This window comes from Syngnathus acus, chromosome 10 (assembly GCF_901709675.1).
Source record: "Syngnathus acus chromosome 10, fSynAcu1.2, whole genome shotgun sequence".
Classification (NCBI taxonomy): domain Eukaryota; kingdom Metazoa; phylum Chordata; class Actinopteri; order Syngnathiformes; family Syngnathidae; genus Syngnathus; species Syngnathus acus.
The window spans coordinates 26,736,923-26,759,672 of NC_051095.1; the positions used below are offsets into that span (position 1 = coordinate 26,736,923).

General features: G+C 46.0%; 2 protein-coding genes and 2 long non-coding RNA genes across 6 annotated transcripts in view; all 4 read right to left on the bottom strand.

Moving 5' to 3' along the window:
• Window positions 1-22,750, bottom strand: part of tctn1 (tectonic family member 1) — a 1,200,810-nt gene that overhangs the window by 488,669 nt on the left and 689,391 nt on the right. The window lies entirely within an intron of this gene.
• The window catches only part of LOC119129586, a 539,655-nt gene that overhangs the window by 172,084 nt on the left and 344,821 nt on the right, over window positions 1-22,750 (bottom strand). The window lies entirely within an intron of this gene.
• The window catches only part of slc7a11 (solute carrier family 7 member 11), a 232,910-nt gene that overhangs the window by 154,533 nt on the left and 55,627 nt on the right, over window positions 1-22,750 (bottom strand). For all 3 annotated transcript variants that reach the window (XM_037262863.1, XM_037262862.1, XM_037262860.1), the window contains exon 3: window positions 14,914-15,029. In XM_037262863.1, coding sequence (XP_037118758.1) covers window positions 14,914-15,029 — 116 coding nt within the window. The remainder of the gene's footprint in view (window positions 1-14,913; window positions 15,030-22,750) is intronic.
• Window positions 38-1,141, bottom strand: LOC119129583. Its single transcript, XR_005099278.1, has 2 exons — window positions 976-1,141; window positions 38-605 (listed from the first exon to the last, which is right to left on the bottom strand). It is a non-coding gene; the product is annotated as an uncharacterized LOC119129583 (long non-coding RNA).

The following is a 22,750-nucleotide window of genomic DNA, read 5'->3' on the forward strand; positions in this document are numbered from 1 at the left end:
GAAATTGTGGTGCATAGGTCAAATAAAAAAACAATTATTAATCAGTACAATTTATTCTTAACTTCTTTAACTTTTCCTCAAATGATAAAGCCGCTGCATCTCTGGGTGTGAAGTTTGATAAAAAGTCCTTGTTGGGCTTGCAGTTTTGCTAGCAATGCATCAGCCTCTGATGCGCGCTGTTTATCAGACAGATGTATTTTTTTCTCATGCTTGGTCGTGTAGTGGCGACTCAAATTATATTCTTTAAACACAGCGACCTGTGTACCACAAATCAGGCACACGGGTTTACCTTTCATTTCTGTAAAGAAATACTTGGCAGTCCATGTCTTGTTGAAAACACGACGCTCCTTGTCAACTTTTCTCTTTTCTGAGGGTCAGCACACATTTCTCGGGCAGCATTACTTCGCACTGTTCACCTTCACGCACAGCTCACATACACGTACGCTACACGGAAGTGTGACGCCTTTCAAAATAAAAGCACGACACTGATTTTTCTTTTTCTAAATTAAGTTGTAATCAAATATCATTTACGATTGGCCTCATGCGGGCCGGACCGGGACGCACAAAGGGCCGGATGTGGCCCGCGGGCCGTATTTTGCCCAGGTCTGGCCTATACCCTTTTGCCAGTTTGCCTATATGCCCCTATGAGCCACAGTGCCTGTTACTTCTTTGCCAATAATTCAGTAAAGCAATCAAAACTGAACCACGTCTTCCCTCCTGTGTTCTGACCGACACATGGGGGCGAAAAGAGCATAACCATCCGAGCCAACCCCCTATACTAGGGGTCTCAAACTCCAGTCCTCGGGGGCCGCATTCCAACATGTTTTCCAAGTTTCCCTCGTTAAACACACCTGATTCAAATGATCAGTTCATCCTCACGTTCTGCAGGAGCCTGATAATTGAATCAGGTGTGTTTAACGAGGGAAACTTGGAAAACATGTCGGAATGCGGCCCCCGAGGACTGGAGTTTGAGACCCCTGCCCTATACAGTCCTCAGGCTCCCCAAAATAGCGGTAGTAGTTTGCATTATTGTATTGCAATGTTTTTCCTTATTCAGATTCGTTTCAAGACTACAGTTAGACTTCACTTTGATAATTAATGCAGTTATTGCAATTTTGTTGTTTTATCACAGTAGATTGGTTTATTTACATTTCAAAAACCAGAAGTCATTCATTTACAAATGTGATTGCGCTTTAGTTTACATATTTAAATGTTCAGATATTAAGATGTGATAGACAGTTTTTGCATGATTTGAATGAGGCAAAATAACATGCTTTTTCTCTCGAATATATTGTTATAATCATTTGTTTCAGATGTAATCATTTTCTGTATAAAAATTAAATTTGGTGTTCAAAAAGTCTTTTTTCCAAACTTGAGTCTTGAAAAACAGGGACTCGTCTTATAATCAGGGTCGTCTTATATTCGGGCCAATACGGTATTAATTGATTTCAGTTATGACTGCAAGGTCACACATTATCACACGGCTCGGCGGAGTCGCCCCCTTGCAGGAGGGCGGTCAAGAGCACTATAAGAATAGAGACCTTGGAGCTGGGGGTTAGACCTTCTTCCGCAGTCTTGCAGCTGTGTCTCGATCTTACTGGCATACGTTATTGCATAGAGAGCATTAAAGATAAAGAACCAGGACAAAATATATCAGCTCGCGACACTTAACACGTGTGTGTGTGTGCGTGCGTGCGTGCGTGCTTCCAGTTTTTTTGTTTTTCGTGGGAGAGCCAGCGTTGCGGTGGTGGCTGGAGGTTTGTTTTCAACTCATGTAAAGCACTTTGAGTTAGACATCATGTATGAAAATTGCTCTATAAATAAACATTGATTGATTGATTGATTTTGAAAGCTCAAGTCTTCTGTAAAATTAAGGATGAATTTGAAATATTGTGAGCTTTGCACACATATTTTACTGATTTTCTTCATTGAAAGTCCAGTTAATGTTAACTCTCCTACCAAGGCGTGCATAATGTCAAGAAGTAAGCCACACAAATGCACGCAGTTCCTCTATGTAAAGGGTTAGATTTTCAGAACAATAGTCTTAATATCCACTTGCAGATATTATGCGGTATGTGCGCTCGACAATTAGCTTTCAGAATGTCATTATTGGCAATGCTCAAACTGGTATGGGTGATGTTTGACATCTGCTCCATGGGCTGTGGCGTTTTTAATATCCAGCTGATGCTTTTCCAATGAATTAATTGGAGCTTGATGCATAATATTCAGTTTTAGCACTGTAGTCATAAACGTCAAGTAACTTGCACTGCACTCCCTCAGACACAAAAATTCAAGCACACAGTAGAAACATTTTTCTGTTTCCCTTGTTTGAAGCATCTGTGGCCAAATGAAAACACACTGGATCACCTCTGATTTGGGATTATAAAAAATATTTTGCTGATCCTAAGACATTCCTTGCTATTGTTTCTGCGTCTGTTCTTTCCAGCTGAATGAATCTTCACATTTAAGTCATGAAATAAGGTACCATTAAGGTTTACAGAGAAGTCTGTGTTTTACTGTGTGATAAACATATTAAAGATTAAAGATTAAAGTCCCAATGATCGTCACACACACACCTGGGTGTGGTGAAATTTGTCCTCTGCATTTAACCCATCCCCGTGTGATTTTAATCCATCCCCTGGGGGAGAGGGGAGCAGTGAGCAGCAGCGGTGCCGCGCTCGGGAATCAGTTGGTGATCTAACCCCCCAATTCCAACCCTGGGCAATGGGTCCCATTTTTATAGTCTTTGGTATGACCCGGCCGGGGTTTGAACCCACAACCTTCCAGTCTCAGGGCGGACACTCTACCACTAGGCCACTGAGCTGGTGAGGCCTCACTAACTCCAAATTTATCAACTTCTGTAGTAATGTAGCAAAGAACTCACTGATATTTCTAGCACCTTTTGCTCATGCGACCCTTTTGTGCATTAGGCTTTCTTTGAGTCACTGCCTACAGCAGCGGTGGCCAACCCGCGGCTCGCGAGCCGCATGCGGCTCTTTGGCTAGTTTCATGCGGCTCTTTTACGTTCATATCAACATTTGTGTTTATTTTTCGTGCGTATTTGCTTCGCTTGAGTTCAATATGGTATTTTGGTCAAACGCGCATGCGCGTGAGGTGAAATCCCGCAAAGGAGGAGGGACAAACAGAGCGATTGGTTTTGCTGGCTTTTTAATGAATGGCGACTGTGACTACGGGGTCCCATTAGGTCCAGAAAAGCTGACAAGACGCGTGCCAAAATGGCAAGGAAAAAATTCACAGCTAAACGAATATATGACGATGAACACAGGACGTTTTTAACAGAGTTAAAGTTGTTTTTTGTTGAACGCTATGGCAAGCCATTCTGCCTGATATGTCGGACGTCATTGGCGCATTTAAAAGCTTCAAATGGTCAGCGCCACTTCAGCTCACTTCATGCCAATATCGATAAGGACTTTGCAAAAGGGACTGAATTTCGCAAGCACAAGTTTGGAGACTTTGAAAAGTCAGGCAGAAAAATAGGTACAGTTTTTCAAAAAAATTACGAAGCACTCAGAGACTGTCACACTTGCATTGTTTCAACTGGCTTGGAACATTGCACGGGCTAAAAAGCCATACAATGAAGTGGAGTTCGTTAAAATATGCCTCAGTGACGTTATTGAAATCTTGTCTCCTGAAAACGACGAACTCAAACGAATGGTCTGTCCCGCCACACATAGTAAGTGAAAAAACGTATGTTTTTGTTTGTGGAATTTGTTGAACTGAGAGTTTGTCTGTGTGAGACAATGCACACAATGTTCATTGTTGAAAATGTGGTGTTTGGTCTGTGGTTTTAGTACTGTAGGAGTCAATTTGTCATTATCATGTTGGTGCGTGACATAATAATGTCACACAATAAATTTGGCTGAGCAGAGGGGTGTGTGTGTGTGTGCGTGTGCGCGTGCGCGTGTGCGCGTGCGTGTTTGTGTGCGTGTGTGTGTGGGGGGGGGGTGTTCATGTGTGCTCATGTGTATGATGTGGCTCTTTGCGATGACACAGTAAAAAATGTGGCTCTTAGTCTCTGACTGGTTAGCCACCCCTGGCCTACAGGCTTAACTGACCGGACAACACTACACGTTACCGGTTGTGGGTTCAAACCCCGGCCGGGTCATACCAAAGACTATAAAAATGGGACCCATTGCCTCCCTGCTTGGCACTCAGCATTAAGGGTTGGAATTGGGGGGTTAGATCACCAAATGATTCCCGAGCGCGGCACCGCTGCTGCTCACTGCTCCCCTCTCCCCCAGGGGATGGATCAAAATCACATGGGGATGGGTTAAATGCAGAGGACAAATTTCACCACACCCAGATGTGTGTGTGACGATCATTGGGACTTTAATTTAATTACTGTTGGGATAATTTACGTAAAGCGATGGCCTGCCACACCTGGCGGCCTTCTCTTTACATCTTATGACTTTCCTTTTGTCTAGGTTTTTCCTCTTTGTGTCAGGGATGTCTTTTCTGATCCCTGCCAGCCATATGTCCTTTTGTTATGGGTGTGTTTTGTTCCAGTAAGAGGCCTTCACCAACAATGAGCAGAGCTTATTTGCATAGGCAAAGTGTTCGTATTTGGTTCAAGAACTTCGTTCTTGTACTGTAGGTTTGGTTCATAGATTGTTGGTGGTCAGAACTGGTTTTCTTTGTTTAAAGTAGTTGCATGCAAGTTATCCCATTTTTACTCAATGTTTGTTTAAGTGTTTAGGACAAGTTACTTATTATCATTGTGAGTTAATTTACTAAGTAGTCTAGCAAAGGTTTAGTTGCATTGTTCCACAGGAAAGCGGCAATTCAAGTTATCTGATCTCACTTGCGGACGAGGCAGTCAACAATGGGAGAAGAACAGCTGGACAAACCCTGCGGGGGTCACGGGCCGACAATGAAGTGCTAATTTACACCACACTACATTCTTTAGCTAATCAGCGTTGCTACAGACACAATCTCCCCTCCCTTTAGTGTAGCAACGCCTCTGTAACCAGGGCAACCAAAACATTAAAATAGAGGAGCACGTGAAGTGAGAACTCAGAATTGATGGAGATTGTAACTGAGTTTGCTCTCTATCGTTCTCCTCGCGAGTAAACCTGTTCTGGTTCTTTCCTCCTCTTCCTTCCAGCGTGTGGTTTAATGTCTGATTGGATTTAAACCTAACATTTGGTCCTTCGAGCCGGATGCCAACACACCTGAGGATTCCAGCGGGCGGCAGCGGAGATCCAGAGAGACCGCGCGCGGCAGGACCTCCCTAGGTGGGGTCCTAAAATCCTTTTCAAGGGCTGGTTGTCTGCTCGTCAGCTGGGATCTGAAGGTTGAAGGCAATCCGAGGTGCAGAGGTGAAGAGAACCAGAGGGTGAGTTTGTTTTTGTTTGTAAAAAAGTGTGGTGCGGCCGAGGGCTCGTCATGCCCTGTAAAAACCTAGGTGTGTAAGTAGGACAACGGAAGTCCACAGACCCTGCATAACTGAAATTCCGCGTAGGACAGTGATGTCCAAGTAGTAGGTTGCGGAGCCACAGAAAAGCTGAAAATGTAAATTCCGTCTAACAGTAACAGTAAAAGTACAGAACGGAGACGTCCGTCTAAAACTGTGTGATTGAGAGTGTGAATGGGAATACGTATCACTAGATATAGTATTCCATATTAAAGCAGTGGGGAACACATAACGTGGTTCTGTGGACGCAATAGGCAAGGATTCTCCACCAGAACGCTGGTAGAAGTGAGAATCACCACAGGATTTTTTCGTTATCCCACTGGAAACACCCAACTTTAGAAACCCCTATGGTTTTACAGTTGGGACCAAATTGATTAAAATGGGGAACGGGAAGAGTAAAACCAATATCCGTGATACTCTAAAATGTAAAGATTGGAAAATAATTGAAAGGCAGGATCCCGACCGACTTAAAAATTTCGATAAATGGGTTAAAAAATATAAATTTGAGGGACAACTAAAAACAACCAAATTGATAGAACTCAGAGGCGCCATAAAAGAGAAAACAAAGAGAAATCCTAAAAAGATGAAAGAGGAAGGGGATGAGGATGTGGTGTTTTGGCTGAAAGTAGCAGGAGGGAGAGAGAGAGGAGAAAAAGAGAAAGTTGAAAAAGCGCTGTATTGCAGGAAGGAAGATGATGAGACTGGGCCTAATAGTAGGCAGACAAGAGATAACCAAATTGTACAGAGAGCCAGAGAAGAGGGGGGAGGTCTAGAGGAAGTAGAGAAGCGCGTAGAGGAAGCACATGCTACAACTTCAAAACGTAAGGTCATAGAGAAGTTGTATCCACAAGTACCCGACACTGATGCACAAGATGGGTCACCCCCCCTTATGGGTCAACACACAGAGCCACCAGACAGAAAAACCCAATAGACATGGATTGGTCAAAGGAAATGGGAGCAAACTACCCACTAACCCCTAAAACCAAACCTAGGCCTTCAGCACCATTCGCTGAAGAGACAATTGTTGATAATTCTGAATTAACTCCAGATATGCCGCTGTATCCAATGATACAAGTGGCCAACCCAAATTATGACCCAAGAAATGAAGAAATGCACCCCAGGGTGGTAATGGTTTACAGAACATGGACATTGGATGATATAAGGAAAGCATTAGAAGGGGTAGTTTCTTATAGGGAGGATGTGGAACAGTTCTGTACAGGGATGGAAGACTTGAGGAGATCCTATAGTCTGAATGGGACTGAAGTCCAACAAGTCTGGATGACCGCTTTGGGCCCAGAGTGGCATTTAGTCAGAGGAGAGTGGGCACCCATAAATGCTCAGGGTCAACCCTTACCCTATAACAGCCCAGCATTAATCAATCAAATGGAAGGGCTGATTAACCGGGTACACAACAGATATAGAATGAGAGCAAATTATACAGTGATAGGGAGAACAAAACAAAATGATAATGAAGCCTTCGATGAATTTCGAGTGCGCATGACAAAAGTGTTTAGAACACACAGTGGACTGGTGGACGATAATGCGCCTCAAGGTGCTTATCAACAGCAATTAAAAAATGCCATCCACGCAGGGTCCAGGCCAGCGATACAAGGCTGGGTGATCAAACATTATATAGGCATGAACACTGGAACTCTGGAGGAATACATAAATCACGCCCTCCATGCAGAAAAAGTAGTCAAAGAAAAACAGAAACAAGTGAAAGCGACAAAAGACATTTTTTGGGTGGATGAGGAGAGTGACACTTTCTACCAAGATGCAGACAGAGGGTGGAAAGGTCAGAGGGGGCGAGGAGACACTAATAGAGGAGGCTTCAGAGGTAGAGGTAGAGGCAGAGGCAGAGGGAGAGGATTTGTACCTTATAGTGAACGAGAATGTTGGCATTGCGGAGAAAAGGGCCACTTGGCACACAATTGTCCAGACAAACAGAAACAGTTATGACTAGACCAAGAACAAAACAAATCAGATCCCCATGTAACGAAATGGGAACCTGACTGCCAAGATGAAATGGAGATTAGCCTAAATATACAGGAGATCTTTTCTTTAGATACAAAGGGGCCGCAGATCAGATTGCTGGTAAATGGGAAGGCAATCACTTTCTTATGCGACTCAGGAGCATGTAAAACAGTCTGTAGGGAGCCAATACCAGGCGCACGCGGGTCAGGGAAAAAGGTGGGGGTCAAAGCTGCAAATGGGCTAATGACCCATGTCACAATGTCTGAGCCAGTTTGGATACGAGACCCTGAGGGAGAGGCATGTAACCTACCGGTTCTGCTATATCCCGACTGTCCAGTGAACTTATTGGGAAGAGATGGCTTGACGCAATTGAAATTGGCATTAATAACTGATTCACATGGGAAATTGGTGGTAAAGAGAAGGGGTGAATTGCTGGACAGCAATATAATGGTTCTCCAAGGTACAGGACGGCCATTTTATTATTATGCTTTGGGCGTACCAAACACGCACCCAATGAAAGTTGCGGAAGCACTACTCCATGAAGGAGAAATGTCTCTGACAAAACCGGAAGAAAAAATGCAATCCAATGATTTGCATGTCACCACCTGGTACAGAAACTTTCCGGGACCTGACAAATTGTACTATGACACTCTTATGAAGCTGTCACCAGCTGGAGCCACAATCACGTATCTGTACTCAGATACTGAGAGTGTGGCAGCAGCAACAATAAAAATATCAGAGGAGATAGATCGGAAAATAAATAGGATGAATTATCCATTGCATATATCATTATTCCGGGGCAAACATATGGAATGGAAAGATCTAGGGGAATTCGTACAAGAGGGAGATAATGCAACTGATTGGGTCGCAACATCAGTAAACACATGGAGAAGTGAGAGCACTGGAATGACACGCAAAGCGTTGAATTGGGCAACCCACGTTAAAGGGGAAGTCCACATGAGATCTGATGAAGGCATGTGATCCGTATTTCTAACGCAAGAAGAAGAGGACTTTTTGGCAAAAGTCCCTTTGCAGTTGTGGTCCCAAGGACCAACTGATGTTGGATTAATAAAAGGAGTCTTGCCAGCATTGGAAGGCATAAAACCAGTAATAAGTGATTTAATCCAAGCAGGGGTGATAGTAAAATGTGATGATTCACCCTGCAACACTCCTATTTTCCCTGTGAAAAAGGCACCACCCTCCACAGGATGGAGGATGGTGCAAGATTTGCAGGCAATAAACGACGCGGTCATTCAAAGAGCTCCATGTGTACCAGACCCACATACGCTGCTAAATTCATTAAGACCTGATGCTAAGTATTTCACGGTAGTGGACATTAGCAATGCATTCTTTTCTGTACCAATTGCTAAAAGAAGTCAATTTTGGTTTGCATTTACATATGAGGGACAGAGATATACATACACCAGATTACCTCAGGGGTATTGCGAAAGTCCCACTATTTATTCGCAAGCCATGAATGCAAGCATGTCCACGTTTCAACCTACGGGAGGAAGCCAAATTTTGGTGTATGTAGATGATGTGTTGTTAGCCTCACCCGATGAGGAAAGTTGCAAACGAGATACCATAGAATTACTCAGTCATTTGGCAAAACAGGGGCACAAAGTGAACAAAAGCAAGTTGCAGTTGTGTAGGTCAGAGGTAAAATATTTAGGACATAACCTAAGCACGGGAGGAAGAGCAATTGTTTCAGACAGAAAAATCGCCATACTACAAGCACCAAAACCAACAACAAAGAAGCAAATGATGTCATTCCTGGGGTTAACAAACTACTGTAGATGTTGGGTACCAAATTATGCAGAAATTACAGCACCATTGCAGAGATTAATGTATGAAAAAGACATGAAAATGTCATCACCAATTATATGGTCAAAAGAGGCAGAAGAAGCGTTTTGTGTGATAAAACAAGCATTGGTGTCGAGCACAACCTTAGCATTACCAAATTATGCTAAACCTTTCGTCCAGACTGTAGACTGTAAAGGACATTTCATGACATCACTGTTGATGCAGAAATCAGGAGATAAATATCAGCCAATAGCGTTTTTCTCAACAAAATTAGACAGTGTAGCATGTGCGCTGCCACACTGCGTAAGGGCAGTAATTGCGGCGCCTATGGCAGTGGAAGCGAGTGCAGGAATTGTGCTGTTTCACCCATTAACTCTTAAAGTACCTCACGCGGTGTCAGCCCTGCTTTTACAGACTAACATGACATTCTTATCACCAGCAAGGCATTTGTCATGTATGGCAACATTGCTGTCACAACCCCATTTGACCTTGGAGAGGTGCACAATATTGAATCCAGCCACATTGATCCCAAGTGAGGAGGATGGTGAAAAACATGATTGTCAGGAATTGGCCGAAAGAATAGCCAAGTGCAGAACAGATTTACAGGACACACCTTTAACAAAGGGGGAAATCCTGTATGTAGATGGGTCATCAAGAAAAAATGAACAGGGAAAAACATTAACTGGGTATGCGGTTGTAACAAAAGATAAAGTGTTAAAAGCAGAAGCTTTACCGTCAAATTATTCTGCGCAAGCTGCCGAGTTGGTCGCCTTAACTGAAGCATGTAAGCTAATGAAAGATAAAGTGGCAACAATTTATATAGACAGCCAATACGCGTTTTCTACTGTTCATGTGTTTGCACAATATTGGAAAAACAGAGGAATGGTGACCTCTGCGGGCAAGAAGGTGACCCATGGCGAGTTACTTGCAGACCTTTTAGAGGCAGTTCAATTGCCTCAAGAAATAGCTGTATGCAAATGTGCAGCACACACACACAAGACTGATGAGGTGTCAAGAGGAAATGAGTTTGCAGATAAGGCCGCAAAGGCTGCTGCAGAAAAGACACCAACACTTTTATACACACAGGATGTGGATCAAATCACTGACACAATTTTAAAAGATATGCAACAACAAAGCCCAAAGAATGAAATTCAATCGTGGAAAAAAAAGGGGGCAAAAACGGAGAATGACATCTATAAATGACCAGAAGGCAGACCTATCTTGCCAAAGAATCTATTCAAATGGGCGGCAATATTGACGCATGGTGCGACGCATGTGTCAACAGGGGGGATGGTAGGGCAGGTCAGCCAGATTTATACAACATACGGATTTAATTCATATTCACAAATTTTTTGCAGAGCCTGTTTGACATGTGCTAAACACAATCCACAGGGTAATCTTAGACCAAGGCGAGGGAAATTTCCCCAACCGCAATATCCATTTCAAGCAATACATATGGATTATATTGAATTAAATCGGGATGATGGGAAAAAATACTGTCTGGTCATAATAGATGCATTCTCAAAATGGATTGAATTGGCTCCAACCAAAACACCGGATGCTTTAACAGTGGCAAAAACATTATGTAAAGACAGAATACCAAGATATGGGATTCCAGAGAGGATTTATAGTGATAATGGGACACACTTTGTGAATCAAGTGATAAAGAAAATCGGTACGATGTTCCACATAGAATTAAACAATCATTGTTCATACCGACCTGAGTCAGCGGGTCTCGTTGAGAGAATGAACGGAACAATAAAAAACCGATTAAAAAAGTGCATGGAAGAAACTGGAAGACCATGGACAAAATGTCTAGATTTGGTCAAATTGTATATTAACATTACCAGTACTGCGGGTTTAACCCCATATGAAAAACTGTTTGGGCGACGATATAGATTACCATATTTTAAGAATGAATGGGAAACTGACGATGATTCCAATCTGGCAGATTACATGAGAAAAATGTTTGAGAAGCAAAAAAACCAAACCACTAATGAGGATGTTTCTGTCCCTCAACAGGAACTGGAATTAGTGGAACCAGGGGATTGGGTTCTCATTAAGAGCATCAAAAAGAAGCACTGGCATTCTCCCAAGTGGGAAGGGCCGTACCAAGTATTGTTGACCACTCCAACAGCGCTCAAAATAGCTGAGAGGTCAACTTGGATACACCTAACACATTGCAAAAGAGTCATTTCCTTCGAGGTAACGTCCGAGAAAAAAAGTGAGCAAAAGTCTGATTAAGGTGACCTTACCTCTCAGTGAAATGCCAAAGCCAAGGAGGTGGATCAATGAGGCTGTTGCATGCCTGGCAGCCACTTTGGTTGCCATTGTGTTATTCTTGGCAATGTGGTATTTGCGGGAACCGGTGGGAGCACGCCCAGCCATGCTGAGTGAGGTAGGGATGGGTGGGCGATTCAACCACACTGTCTTTGAAAGTAGTACCGCATTGTATCGGGCTAAACGACAAATTGGGCCTGTTATCGAGCAAAAAACCAAGTCAGCGGGACACACTACAGACAGGTGTGTGAGAACTTCTGGCAGTAGTGTAGAATTATTGCACCAGAAAGGGACAACTGTAACTTATCAATTTGACCTTTGCAGTGTGATCTATTGTGGTGGATCTGGACTGCCATGGCAAAAACATGATGTTTACATGTGTACTTTGACAGCGACTGCTGTAGATGCAGTACCGTGGTGTAAGTGGGAAAATGTGTTGTGGAACACTGGGCCTAAGGGGTATGTTTCCGCTTACACTAGGGCATGGGAAAGGATGCTACAGAAGGGAATTACTTTGGCTAGAGGGCAAATGCAGCCAGTAAAAGATGGCCAGTACAATCCAATTTTACTGACTATATCAAATCTCAAAAGTAACCCATACTCATTTCGAACATTGGGAGATTTCGGATCCCCTGCTTTGCAATTGCCAGGTTGTAGGGGGGTCTCATCGGTCAATGATTTTTATCTGGTGTTAGGCGTAGATGTACAAGGTGAAGACCCCTTGGGGCTGATAAAGATAAAATTGATCGATGAGAAACAATCACAACAATTAATCCACCAAAGTTTACCTGATCAGAAAGATGACACTCAAATTGCTTTACCACAGGTACCTTCTGTAGTGGCAGTAAATCTATCAAGGATGGATGTGGATGATTGGTTTCAAGCTACTACGGGTGTAACTGGTAAAAGTAACAATTGGTTGTTATTGGCAGAACAAGCTGCACAAGCAGCAAAAACAGAATGCGTTGTTTGTATGGGTCCCCGGCCATTGTTGTATATTGTACAGTCGCCATTGTCCAAAGACTGTGTGAAATCTGTTATGGCTACTACAAATCCTAGCCCAGAGTGTAAAATGTGGGACGAAGTGTTCCCTATGACGTCGGTTCAGAAAAAGAAGCCATTGTTTTCAAGAAATGTAGCCAAAGGTAATTTTACGTGTATTTACATGACCGGATCTGGAAAGAAGCTGGGAAACCTGTCAGATGACTGGTGCAGTGAAAAAATTGAAACCGATGTATCCTTTGTTCCTGTGTCACGAAGCGATATATGGTGGTGGTGTGGAGATAGTAGAATTTTTGATCGTCTGCCAAGAAACCGTACGGGTAGTTGTGCTTTAGTCACGTTAATATTGCCCACCGCCATATATCCAATGACTGCCATGAATCTTGTGGTAGAGGAACAAAGGGTGATGCCGGTGGAATGGGTTAAAGTTGGTAGAACCAAAAGATCTCTAAATTGGAAAGGCGACCATGATCCAACTTACATAGATGCAATTGGAGTACCCCGAGGGGTTCCTAGCGAATATAAATTAGTTGACCAAATTGCAGCAGGATGGGAGTCTTCCATTTGCTGGTGGTGTACGATAAACAAAAACGTAGACAGGATAAATTACATCCATTACAACGTGCAAAAATTGGGCAATTGGACACAAGCGGGGCTTGAGGCGGTGCATGAACAGCTAGCCGCGACTTCCCTAATGGCCTTCCAGAATCGCATTGCTCTTGATATGTTGTTGTCTGAGAAAGGTGGGGTCTGTGCAATGTTCGGAGAACAATGCTGTACCTTCATCCCCAACAACACCGCCCCTGACGGGAGCCTGACGAAAGCCATTGCAGGCCTGCGATCCCTCAACATGAGGATGAAAGAGCACTCTGGTGTGGACACATCGATGTGGGATAACTGGATGAATGCCTTTGGGAAGTATAAAGCCCTTGTGTCCTCAATTATAATATCAGTTGCGGTATTTACTGCTATACTCACCTTGTGTGGATGTTGTTGTATTCCATGTCTCCGTGCGCTGTTTAATCGTCTCATCACTACAGCAATATCGCCCATGGAAGACAAGATGGCCCGGGTATGCCTAATGTCTGAACGCCAGCACGTTGATGATAACGATGATGATGATGCAATTTTTGCATTTGAGTTTACAGACTTCTTCCCAGATCTGTGTGTTTCCGAATGATAATGTCGCAACATTTATCCTTTTTTGGTGTAAACTTATTTGTGCTCATACTTGTGATCCGACAACTGAAAATCGAGAGAAGTGGTTGTTTTTTGGTGATGTATAAATGAGCAAATATGGGATAAAAAGGAGGGAAATGTTGGGATAATTTACGTAAAGCGATGGCCTGCCACACCTGGCGGCCTTCTCTTTACATCTTATGACTTTCCTTTTGTCTAGGTTTTTCCTCTTTGTGTCAGGGATGTCTTTTCTGATACCTGCCAGCCATATGTCCTTTTGTTATGGGTGTGTTTTGTTCCAGTAAGAGGCCTTCACCAACAATGAGCAGAGCTTATTTGCATAGGCAAAGTGTTCGTATTTGGTTCAAGAACTTCGTTCTTGTACTGTAGGTTTGGTTCATAGATTGTTGGTGGTCAGAACTGGTTTTCTTTGTTTAAAGTAGTTGCATGCAAGTTATCCCATTTTTACTCAATGTTTGTTTAAGTGTTTAGGACAAGTTACTTATTATCATTGTGAGTTAATTTACTAAGTAGTCTAGCAAAGGTTTAGTTGCATTGTTCCACAGGAAAGCGGCAATTCAAGTTATCTGATCTCACTTGCGGACGAGGCAGTCAACAATGGGAGAAGAACAGCTGGACAAACCCTGCGGGGGTCACGGGCCGACAATGAAGTGCTAATTTACACCACACTACATTCTTTAGCTAATCAGCGTTGCTACAGACACAATCTCCCCTCCCTTTAGTGTAGCAACGCCTCTGTAACCAGGGCAACCAAAACATTAAAATAGAGGAGCACGTGAAGTGAGAACTCAGAATTGATGGAGATTGTAACTGAGTTTGCTCTCTATCGTTCTCCTCGCGAGTAAACCTGTTCTGGTTCTTTCCTCCTCTTCCTTCCAGCGTGTGGTTTAATGTCTGATTGGATTTAAACCTAACAATTACCTTTTTTGGTAGTATTTGCTACAATTGCACTCGTATTTGCCTATAACTCATGCACGTAATGATGCCTGAGATTGGATGACAGGCAGAGTGAGTGGCGCTTGAGCAAAGAACTTGATGTGACATTGCTGTTTTATCTGATCTAGGATCTGTAGTAGTGTGACAATATAGTTGATAGTCAATATACAGGATATTTGAGGTCCCGTACGAGATAAGGGGTGTCCCGGCTAATACGGGACGGTTGGCAACACTATTTGACACAACAGCTCATGCTGTAACTCTAAAAAAAAATACATACGTACCAAGGCCAATGGCTGTGATCAGTTTGACAGCAAGAGGTGGAGTATCACACGGCATAAAGAAAGGTTCCAGAATGTACTGCCCAAACGCCAGACCAATGACTGCCATCCCAGCAGGCCTGTAGTGAAACATTGGGGTACAGACTGAAGGAATTCTGAAGGTCACATTTAAGGGATTTACATTTATGCTTTCCATGCAATTGGTTACTCACACACACGCACACACACAAACACACGCACATACACACACATATACCGTATTTTTTGGACTATTAGTCGCAATTCTTTTTCATAGTTTGGCCGGGGGTGAGACTTATAATCAGGAGCAACTTATATCTGAAATTATGAACACGATATCATATACTACATATATATATATTATTACTTGATCATTAACACATTACTTAACTACTGTAGTATAGTTCAGTCCTTCTCAAACAGTGGGGCACGCCCCCCTGGGGGGGCACGGTGCGTTACCAAGGGGGGCGCGTGTGACACCAGGGAACATGCTTTTCTTTGGCTGTACAAGATTAAAGGGTAATTAGACATCCACTGCAGTAGGTGGGAGTGGCGGTATCACTGTAAGAGTGTGCGCAAGGAGTATTCGCTCTACAGTGTAGAGCTCACGCAACATACGCACACACAGCACAGAGCAGGCGATAAAAAGTGCAGTGGGACTGTTGTTTGTGCCTATGCACCGAACAGCAGCTCAGAGTACCCACCCTTTTTGGGGTCCTTAGAAGAAGTGCTGGAGAGCGCTCCTTCCAGGGACTCTATTATTCTACTGGGTGACTTCAATGCTCACATGGGCAATGACAGTGAGACCTGGAAGGGCGTGATTGGGAGGAACGCCCCCACCCCGATCTGAACCTGAGCGGTGTTCTATTGTTGGACTTCTGTGCTGGACACGGATTGTCAATAATGAACACCATGTTCAAACATAAGGGTGTCCATGTGTGCACATGGCGCCAGGACACCCGAGGCCGCAGTTCGATGATCGACTTTGTAGTCGTGTCATCGGATTTGCGGCCGCATGTTTTGGACACTCGGGTGAAGAGAGGGGCGGAGCTGTCAACTGATCACCACCTGGTGGTGGGTTGGCTCCGATGGTGGGGGAAGATGCCAGTCCGACCTGGCAGACCCAAACGCACTGTGAGGGTCTGCTGGGAACATCTGGCAGAATCCCCTGGCAGGAAGAGCTTCAACTCCCACTTCCGGGAGAGCTTTTCCCACGTCCCGGAGGAGGCGGGGGACATTGAGTCCGAGTGGACCATGTTCCGTGCCTCCATTGTTGAGGCAGCCGACCGGAGCTGTGGCCGTAAGGTGGTCGGTGCCTGTCGTGGCGGCAATCCCCGAACCCGCTGGTGGACACCGGTGGTAAGGGATGCCGTCAAGCTGAAGAAGGAGTCCTATCGGGCTGTTTTGGCCTGTGGGACTCCGGGGGCAGCAGACAGGTACCGGATGGCCAAGCGGAACTCGGAACGCGGCTTCGGCGGTTGCTGAGGCAAAAACCCGGGCGTGGGAGGAGTTTGGCGAGGCCATGGAGAATGACTTCTGGAAGGCTTCGAGGAAATTCTGGTCCACCATCCGGCGTCTCAGGAGGGGACAGCAGTGCACCGTCAACACTGTTTACAGTGGAGATGGCATGCTGCTGACCTCGACTCGGGACGTCGTGAGTCGGTGGGGGGAATACTTCGAAGACCTCCTCAATTCCACTGACATGCCTTCCATTGTAGAAGCAGGGCCTGGAGACTGTGAGGTGGGCTCTCCAATCTCTGGGGTCGAAGTCACTGAGGCAGTTAAAAAACTCCTCGGGGAAAGGCCCCAGGGGTGGATGAGATCCGCCCGGAGTTCTTAAAGGCTCTGGATGTTGTGGGGCTGTCCTGGCTGACACGCCTCTGCAACATTGCGTGGACATCGGGGACGGTGCCGCTGGATTGGCAGACTGGGATGGTGGTTCCCCTTTTTAAGAAGGAGGGTGTGTTCCAACTACAGAGGAATCACACTCCTCAGCCTCCCTGGTAAGGTCTATTCAGGTGTGCTGGAGAGGAGGGTCCGTCGGGAGGTCGAACCTCGGATTCGGGAGGAGCAGTGTGGCTTTCGTCCTGGCCGTGGAACAGTGGACCAGCTCTACACCCTCGGCAGGATCCTCGAGGGGGCATCGGAGTTTGCTCAACCAGTCCACATGTGTATTGTGGACTTGGAGAAGGCGTTCGACCGTGTCCCTCTGGAGGTTCTGTGGAGGGTGCTTCGGGAGTACGGGGTTCCGAGCCAACTGATAAGGGCGGTTCGGTCCCTGTATCACCGATGCCAGAGTTTGGTCCGCATTTCCGGCAGTAAGTCGGATTCGTTCCCAGTGAGGGTTGGACTCCGCCAAGGCTGCCCTTTGTCACCGATTCTGTTCATAACTTTCATGGACAGAATTTCTAGGCGCAGCCGAGGCGTTGAGGGTGTCCGGTTTGGGGGCCTCAGCATTGCATCTCTGCTTTTTGCAGACGACGTGGTGCTGTTGGCTTCCGTGATCTACAGCTCTCACTGGAGCGGTTCAAGGCCGAGTGTGAAGCGGTCGGGATGAGGGTCAGCACCTCCAAATCCGAGTCCATGGTCCTCGGTCGGAAAAGGGTGGAATGCCCTCTCTGGATCGGGGATGAGATCCTGCCCCAAGTGGAGGAGTTCAAGTATATTGGGGTCTTGTTCACGAGTGAGGGCAGGATGGAGCGCGAGATTGACAGGGGGATCGGTGCAGCGTCGGCAGTAATGCGGACTCTGTACCAGTCCATCGTGGTGAAGAGAGAACTGAGCCAAGAGGCAAAGCTCTCAATTTACCGGTCGATCTATGCTCCTACCCTCACTTATGGTCACGAGCTATGGGTCGTGATCGAAAGAACGAGATCCCGGATACAAGTGGCCGAAATGAGTTTCCTCCGCAGGGTGTCCGGGCTCTCCCTTAGAGATAGGGTGAGAAGCTCGGTCATCCGGGAGAGACTCTGAGTAGAACCACTGCTCCTCCACGTTGAGAGGAGCCAAATGAGGTGGCTGGGGCATCTCATCAGGACGCCTCCTGGACGCCTCCCTGTGGAGGTGTTCCGGGCATGTCCCACCGGTAGGAGACCCCGTGGACAACCCAGGACGCGCTGGTGAGACTATGTCTCTCGGCAGGCCTGGACGAAGTGGCTAGGGAGAGGGAAGTCCGGGCGTCCATCCTAAAGCTGCTGCCCCCGCGACCCGATCCCGGATAAGTGGAAGAAGATGGATGGATGGATGGATGGATGGATGGATGGATGGATGGATGGATGGATTTTTTTCAGCATAAAATGGCAGTTGGTCAAGAATGTTTATAGTTTAAATAATTATAATTTATTTTTTAATTTCATACAAAGTGATGCACATTGAATCTGTTCTGTTACAGACTAAAAAACAGTGTTATTAATGAAGTTAGGTACTTATTAGGTAAGTTAGTAACTTTATTGTAAGTTGATCTTTCTTTTTTATTTATTTTTTGTCTTCTTTAATGTTAATAAAATGGGGGGGCGCGAAATGTTTTCTCCCTAGGGGGGGGCATCACAGAAAATGATTGAGAAGCACTGTATCACTTCACATGTTATTGCACACTGCTGTGTGCTTGTGTTCACTGAGACTTGGTTGACTGTCAACATTCCGGACTCTGCTGTACATCTGGAGCGGCTAGCGTGCTATCGGGCGGACCGGGCCATTGTAAAAGGGGGAAAATCGCGAGGAGGTGGAATATGCGTCTACATCCGTGACGAATGGTGCCGGGACTCTGTAGTGGTATGCAAGCACTGCTCGCCACTAGCGGAGTTTGTGATCATTAAGTGCCGTCCTTTTTACCTGCCAAGGGAATTTACTGCGATTCTGCTAGTCACGGTATACATCCCGCCTTCCAACATCGAAGGAGACAGGATCGCGGCTCTTAGTGAACTGTACCAGGCCGTCAGTGAACAACAGATGGCGCACCCTGACGGTTTCACCATCTTCGCTGGGAATTTTAATCATGCTAACCTGAAGTCTGTTTTTCCGAGGCTTCACCAGCATGTTAATTTTACAACACGTGGTGACAGCTTCCTGGACCTGGTCTACTCTTCACAGAAAGGAGCTTTCAAAGCCGCCCCCCTCCCCCATCTTGGACTTTCTGACCATATCACTGTTATACTTTTGCCCGCATACAGACAAATGGTGAAAGCATCGAGGCCGCTTCGCAAGCGGGTAAGAGTGTGGCCTGAGGGTGCCTCTGATGCGCTTCGAGACTGCTTTGGCACGACTGACTGGGAAATGTTTAAGCAGGCGGCCACTTGCAACGATCGGACGGACATAGAGGAGTATACTGACTCTATTTCCTCTTACATCACGAAGTGCATTGATGATGTGACCCACTCGAAATTCATCATCACTCGGGCTAACTGGAAGCCAGGGCTGACAGGGGCTGTCCTCAGGCTGCTGAGGGCCAGGGACAAAGCCTTCAGAGCGGGGGATGAGGCCGGCTTGAGGACAGCGAGGGCCGACCTGTCCCGGGGCATCAGGGAAGCGAAAAGGGCATTCTCTTGCAAGATCACCGCCCACTTCAAGGACAGCAGGGTCGCACGGAGCCTTTGGGAGGGCATTCAGACCATCACGGACTACAAGCCCGCGCCTCAGAGCTGTGAGGGCGACATCCGTCTGCTCAACGATCTTAACCGCTTCTTTGCTCGCTTCGACGCTCAGACCAGCACTTGCCCGCATAAGACCCCTGCCCCTCCACACGAGCAGCCCCTGTGCCTCTCTGCCGATAGCATGAGGAGGGCGCTTGCCGCTATCAACACCCGTAAGGCGGCGGGCCCTGACAACATCCCAGGTCGAGCGCTGAAGGACTGCGCTGGGGAGCTGACGGGTGTCTTCACGGACATCTTTAACATTTCCCTGCAGCAGGCCATCGTCCCTTCGTGTTTCAAGGCTGCCACCATCGTACCTGTGCCGAAGAAACCTGCTCCGTCCTGCTTCAATGACTACCGCCCCGTGGCACTGACGCCCATCATCATGAAGTTCTTTGAGCGGCTTGTCATGGAGCACATCAGATCCATTCTCCCCCCCCACCGTAGACCCCTTCCAGTTTGCGTACCGAGCCAAACGGTCCTCTGAGGATGCCATCTGCTCTGCCCTCCACTCGGCCCTCACCCACCTGGAGAGAAGGGACTCGTATGTGAGATTGCTGTTTGTGGACTTCAGTTCTGCCTTCAACACCATTGTGCCACAACGACTCATCTGCAAACTCGACAAGCTGGGCCTCAGTACCTACTGCTGCAACTGGCTACTGGACTTCCTCTGTCAGAGGCCTCAAGTGGTACGTGTTGGCGACAAAATCTCCGCCAGCATCACGCTGAGCACGGGGGCCCCCCAAGGCTGTGTGCTCAGTCCGCTGCTCTTCACCCTGCTGACGCATGACTGCACTGCAACCTACAGCAACAACTGCATCGTGAAATTTGCTGACAACACGACTCTGGTGGGTCTCATCACCAAGGGCGACGAGACTCAATACAGGTTGGAGGTTGACCTTCTGACCACGTGGTGCAGGGACAACAACCTCCTGCTGAACGTCAACAAGACCAAGGAGATTGTTGTTGACTTCCGGAAGGGTCACACCCAACACCTGCCACTGACCATCAACGGTGCTGTGGTGGAGAGAGTGAGCAGCACCAGATTCCTGGGGGTGCACATCAGTGAGGATCTCTCCTGGTCCACCAACACCGCATCACTGGCGAAGAAAGCTCAGCGCCGTCTGTACTTCCTGCGGAAACTCAGGCGAGCAAGTGCTCCTCCGGCCGTCATGACTACATTCTACCGTGGCACCATTGAGAGCGTCCTCTCCAGTTGTATCGCTGTTTGGGGTGGTAGCTGCACTGAATACAACATGAAGGCCCTGCAGCGCATAGCGAACACGGCTGATAAGATTATTGGTGCTTCACTCCCCTCCCTGAAGGACATTTACACCTCCCGTCTCACCCGCAAGGCGACCGCGATTGTGAGTGATGTGAGTCACCCCGCTCACTTTTTGTTTGATCTTCTGCCCTCTGGGAAGAGGTACAGGAGCCTGCGCTCCCGCACCACCAGACTCACCAACAGCTTCATACTCCAGGCTGTTAGGATCCTGAACTCTCTCCCCCCTTCTGCGTAGCGTCCTGTACTTTTGCGCTATATTCTGACTGTCTGTTGTTTGCACACTTGCTCCATTTTTGCTCCTCTTATTTATTATGTTATTTGTTTATTTATTATTTATTCATCACTCTTATTTATTCATTGTTTGTGCCTTCTTGTTTTTATTTTTTTTTGTGTTGTTTACTTGTATGTATATTGTGTACTATGTCTTGTCACCGTGGGATTGTGGGAACGTAATTTCGATTTCTTTGTGTGTCTTGGCATGTGAAGAAATTGACAATAAGCAGACTTTGACTTTGACTTATTTTCACTTTGAACCGCATGAGGGCGCACTAGGCCTGTGGAATAATTGGAGCCGCCACTGACAATGAGTCTGAATCCATTCACTAACGTCCGGAGTCAGTTGTTTATAACACAGAGGACAGAGATTGACACAGAGGACGAAGATTTCTATGGATTTAATGATTTGGAGTGACACGGATGGTTCGATAAACTTGTTATTTTTGTTAGTTATTTGATATACAGTAATCCCTCGCTACATTGCGGTTTCACTACATCGCGGATTTTTTTTCAAAATAAAAAACAAAAATTAAAAGTCAAAATAAAACTTCTAAATTGAGGTATTATGCCCCAAAACTTGCCTACATGCCAGCAGAAGGCAAGGAGTGCCCACACAATTGCAGTGCGTACACTTGTACCTTTTCATAAAAAGAAAATGTTGTAATAATAAGAGGTTTTCTTTTCCTCTTTATTTCCTTCTTTTCTCCTTTTTCTTTCTGTCTTTTTGTCCATTCGGCGATGCTGGTGCCTTCTACCGCACCTCGGTGTCTCTTCGGATCGGATATTTTTTTTTTTTTCTTCCTGGGACCGGGATCATCGGTCGAGACCGGCGTAACTCTACGACGGCTTCCTGCTTATCCGGCCAGTGATGGCTGGGTCCCTCGCCTTGGCCTTGCAGCCGCAACCCCTGTGGGGAGTCCGCTCCCTCGTGCTCGTCGGAACCAACGACTTTCGCCATGCTAGCCCCGTGGTGACCATCTGCACGTGCCCCGACTGGGTGCCCAGGGCGCTGCTCACACGTTTGCCTGCTTTGTGATGTTTTCACCGATTCACGACCACGGTCCATTGGGCGCCGTTGAACTGGACTGCCCTTACACCTGTCTATGGACCCCGTGGAGGCTATTTTGTGTGTTTTGGGGTGTTCTCTTGTATTGAGGGGTGCTGGTTGGCCGCTGTTACTTTTTTTCCTTTGTCTTTTAGCTTTGATTTGCTTTGATGGCTTTTATCTTGAACACTTTCTGACTTTCTTTGTGGCGCCGTTGTGTGGCAGCCTTATGAGAGCCTGTTGAGTTGCGCTTATGCCATCTGTGTGTCTTTTGTATACCCACTCTGTGGTATGGATACTGCTGGGGCCTGAATTTCCCCACCCCTGGGGATCAATAAATATTCATTCATTCAGTTCTAAAAACATATTTACAGTGTTGTACCTTGCTATAGAATAATTGTTATAATAATAAAAGAGTTCTATAAACATATTTACAGTATGTACACTTGTACCTTGTTAGAAAAAATGTATAATAATAAAAGTTGTTCTAAAAACATATTTACAGTATGTGTTAAGAATTCGCCATGTTATTTATGTTATTCAGCCGTGCTTTGATTTGAGGTAGGGTGATTTATTTTGAAGGCCGTT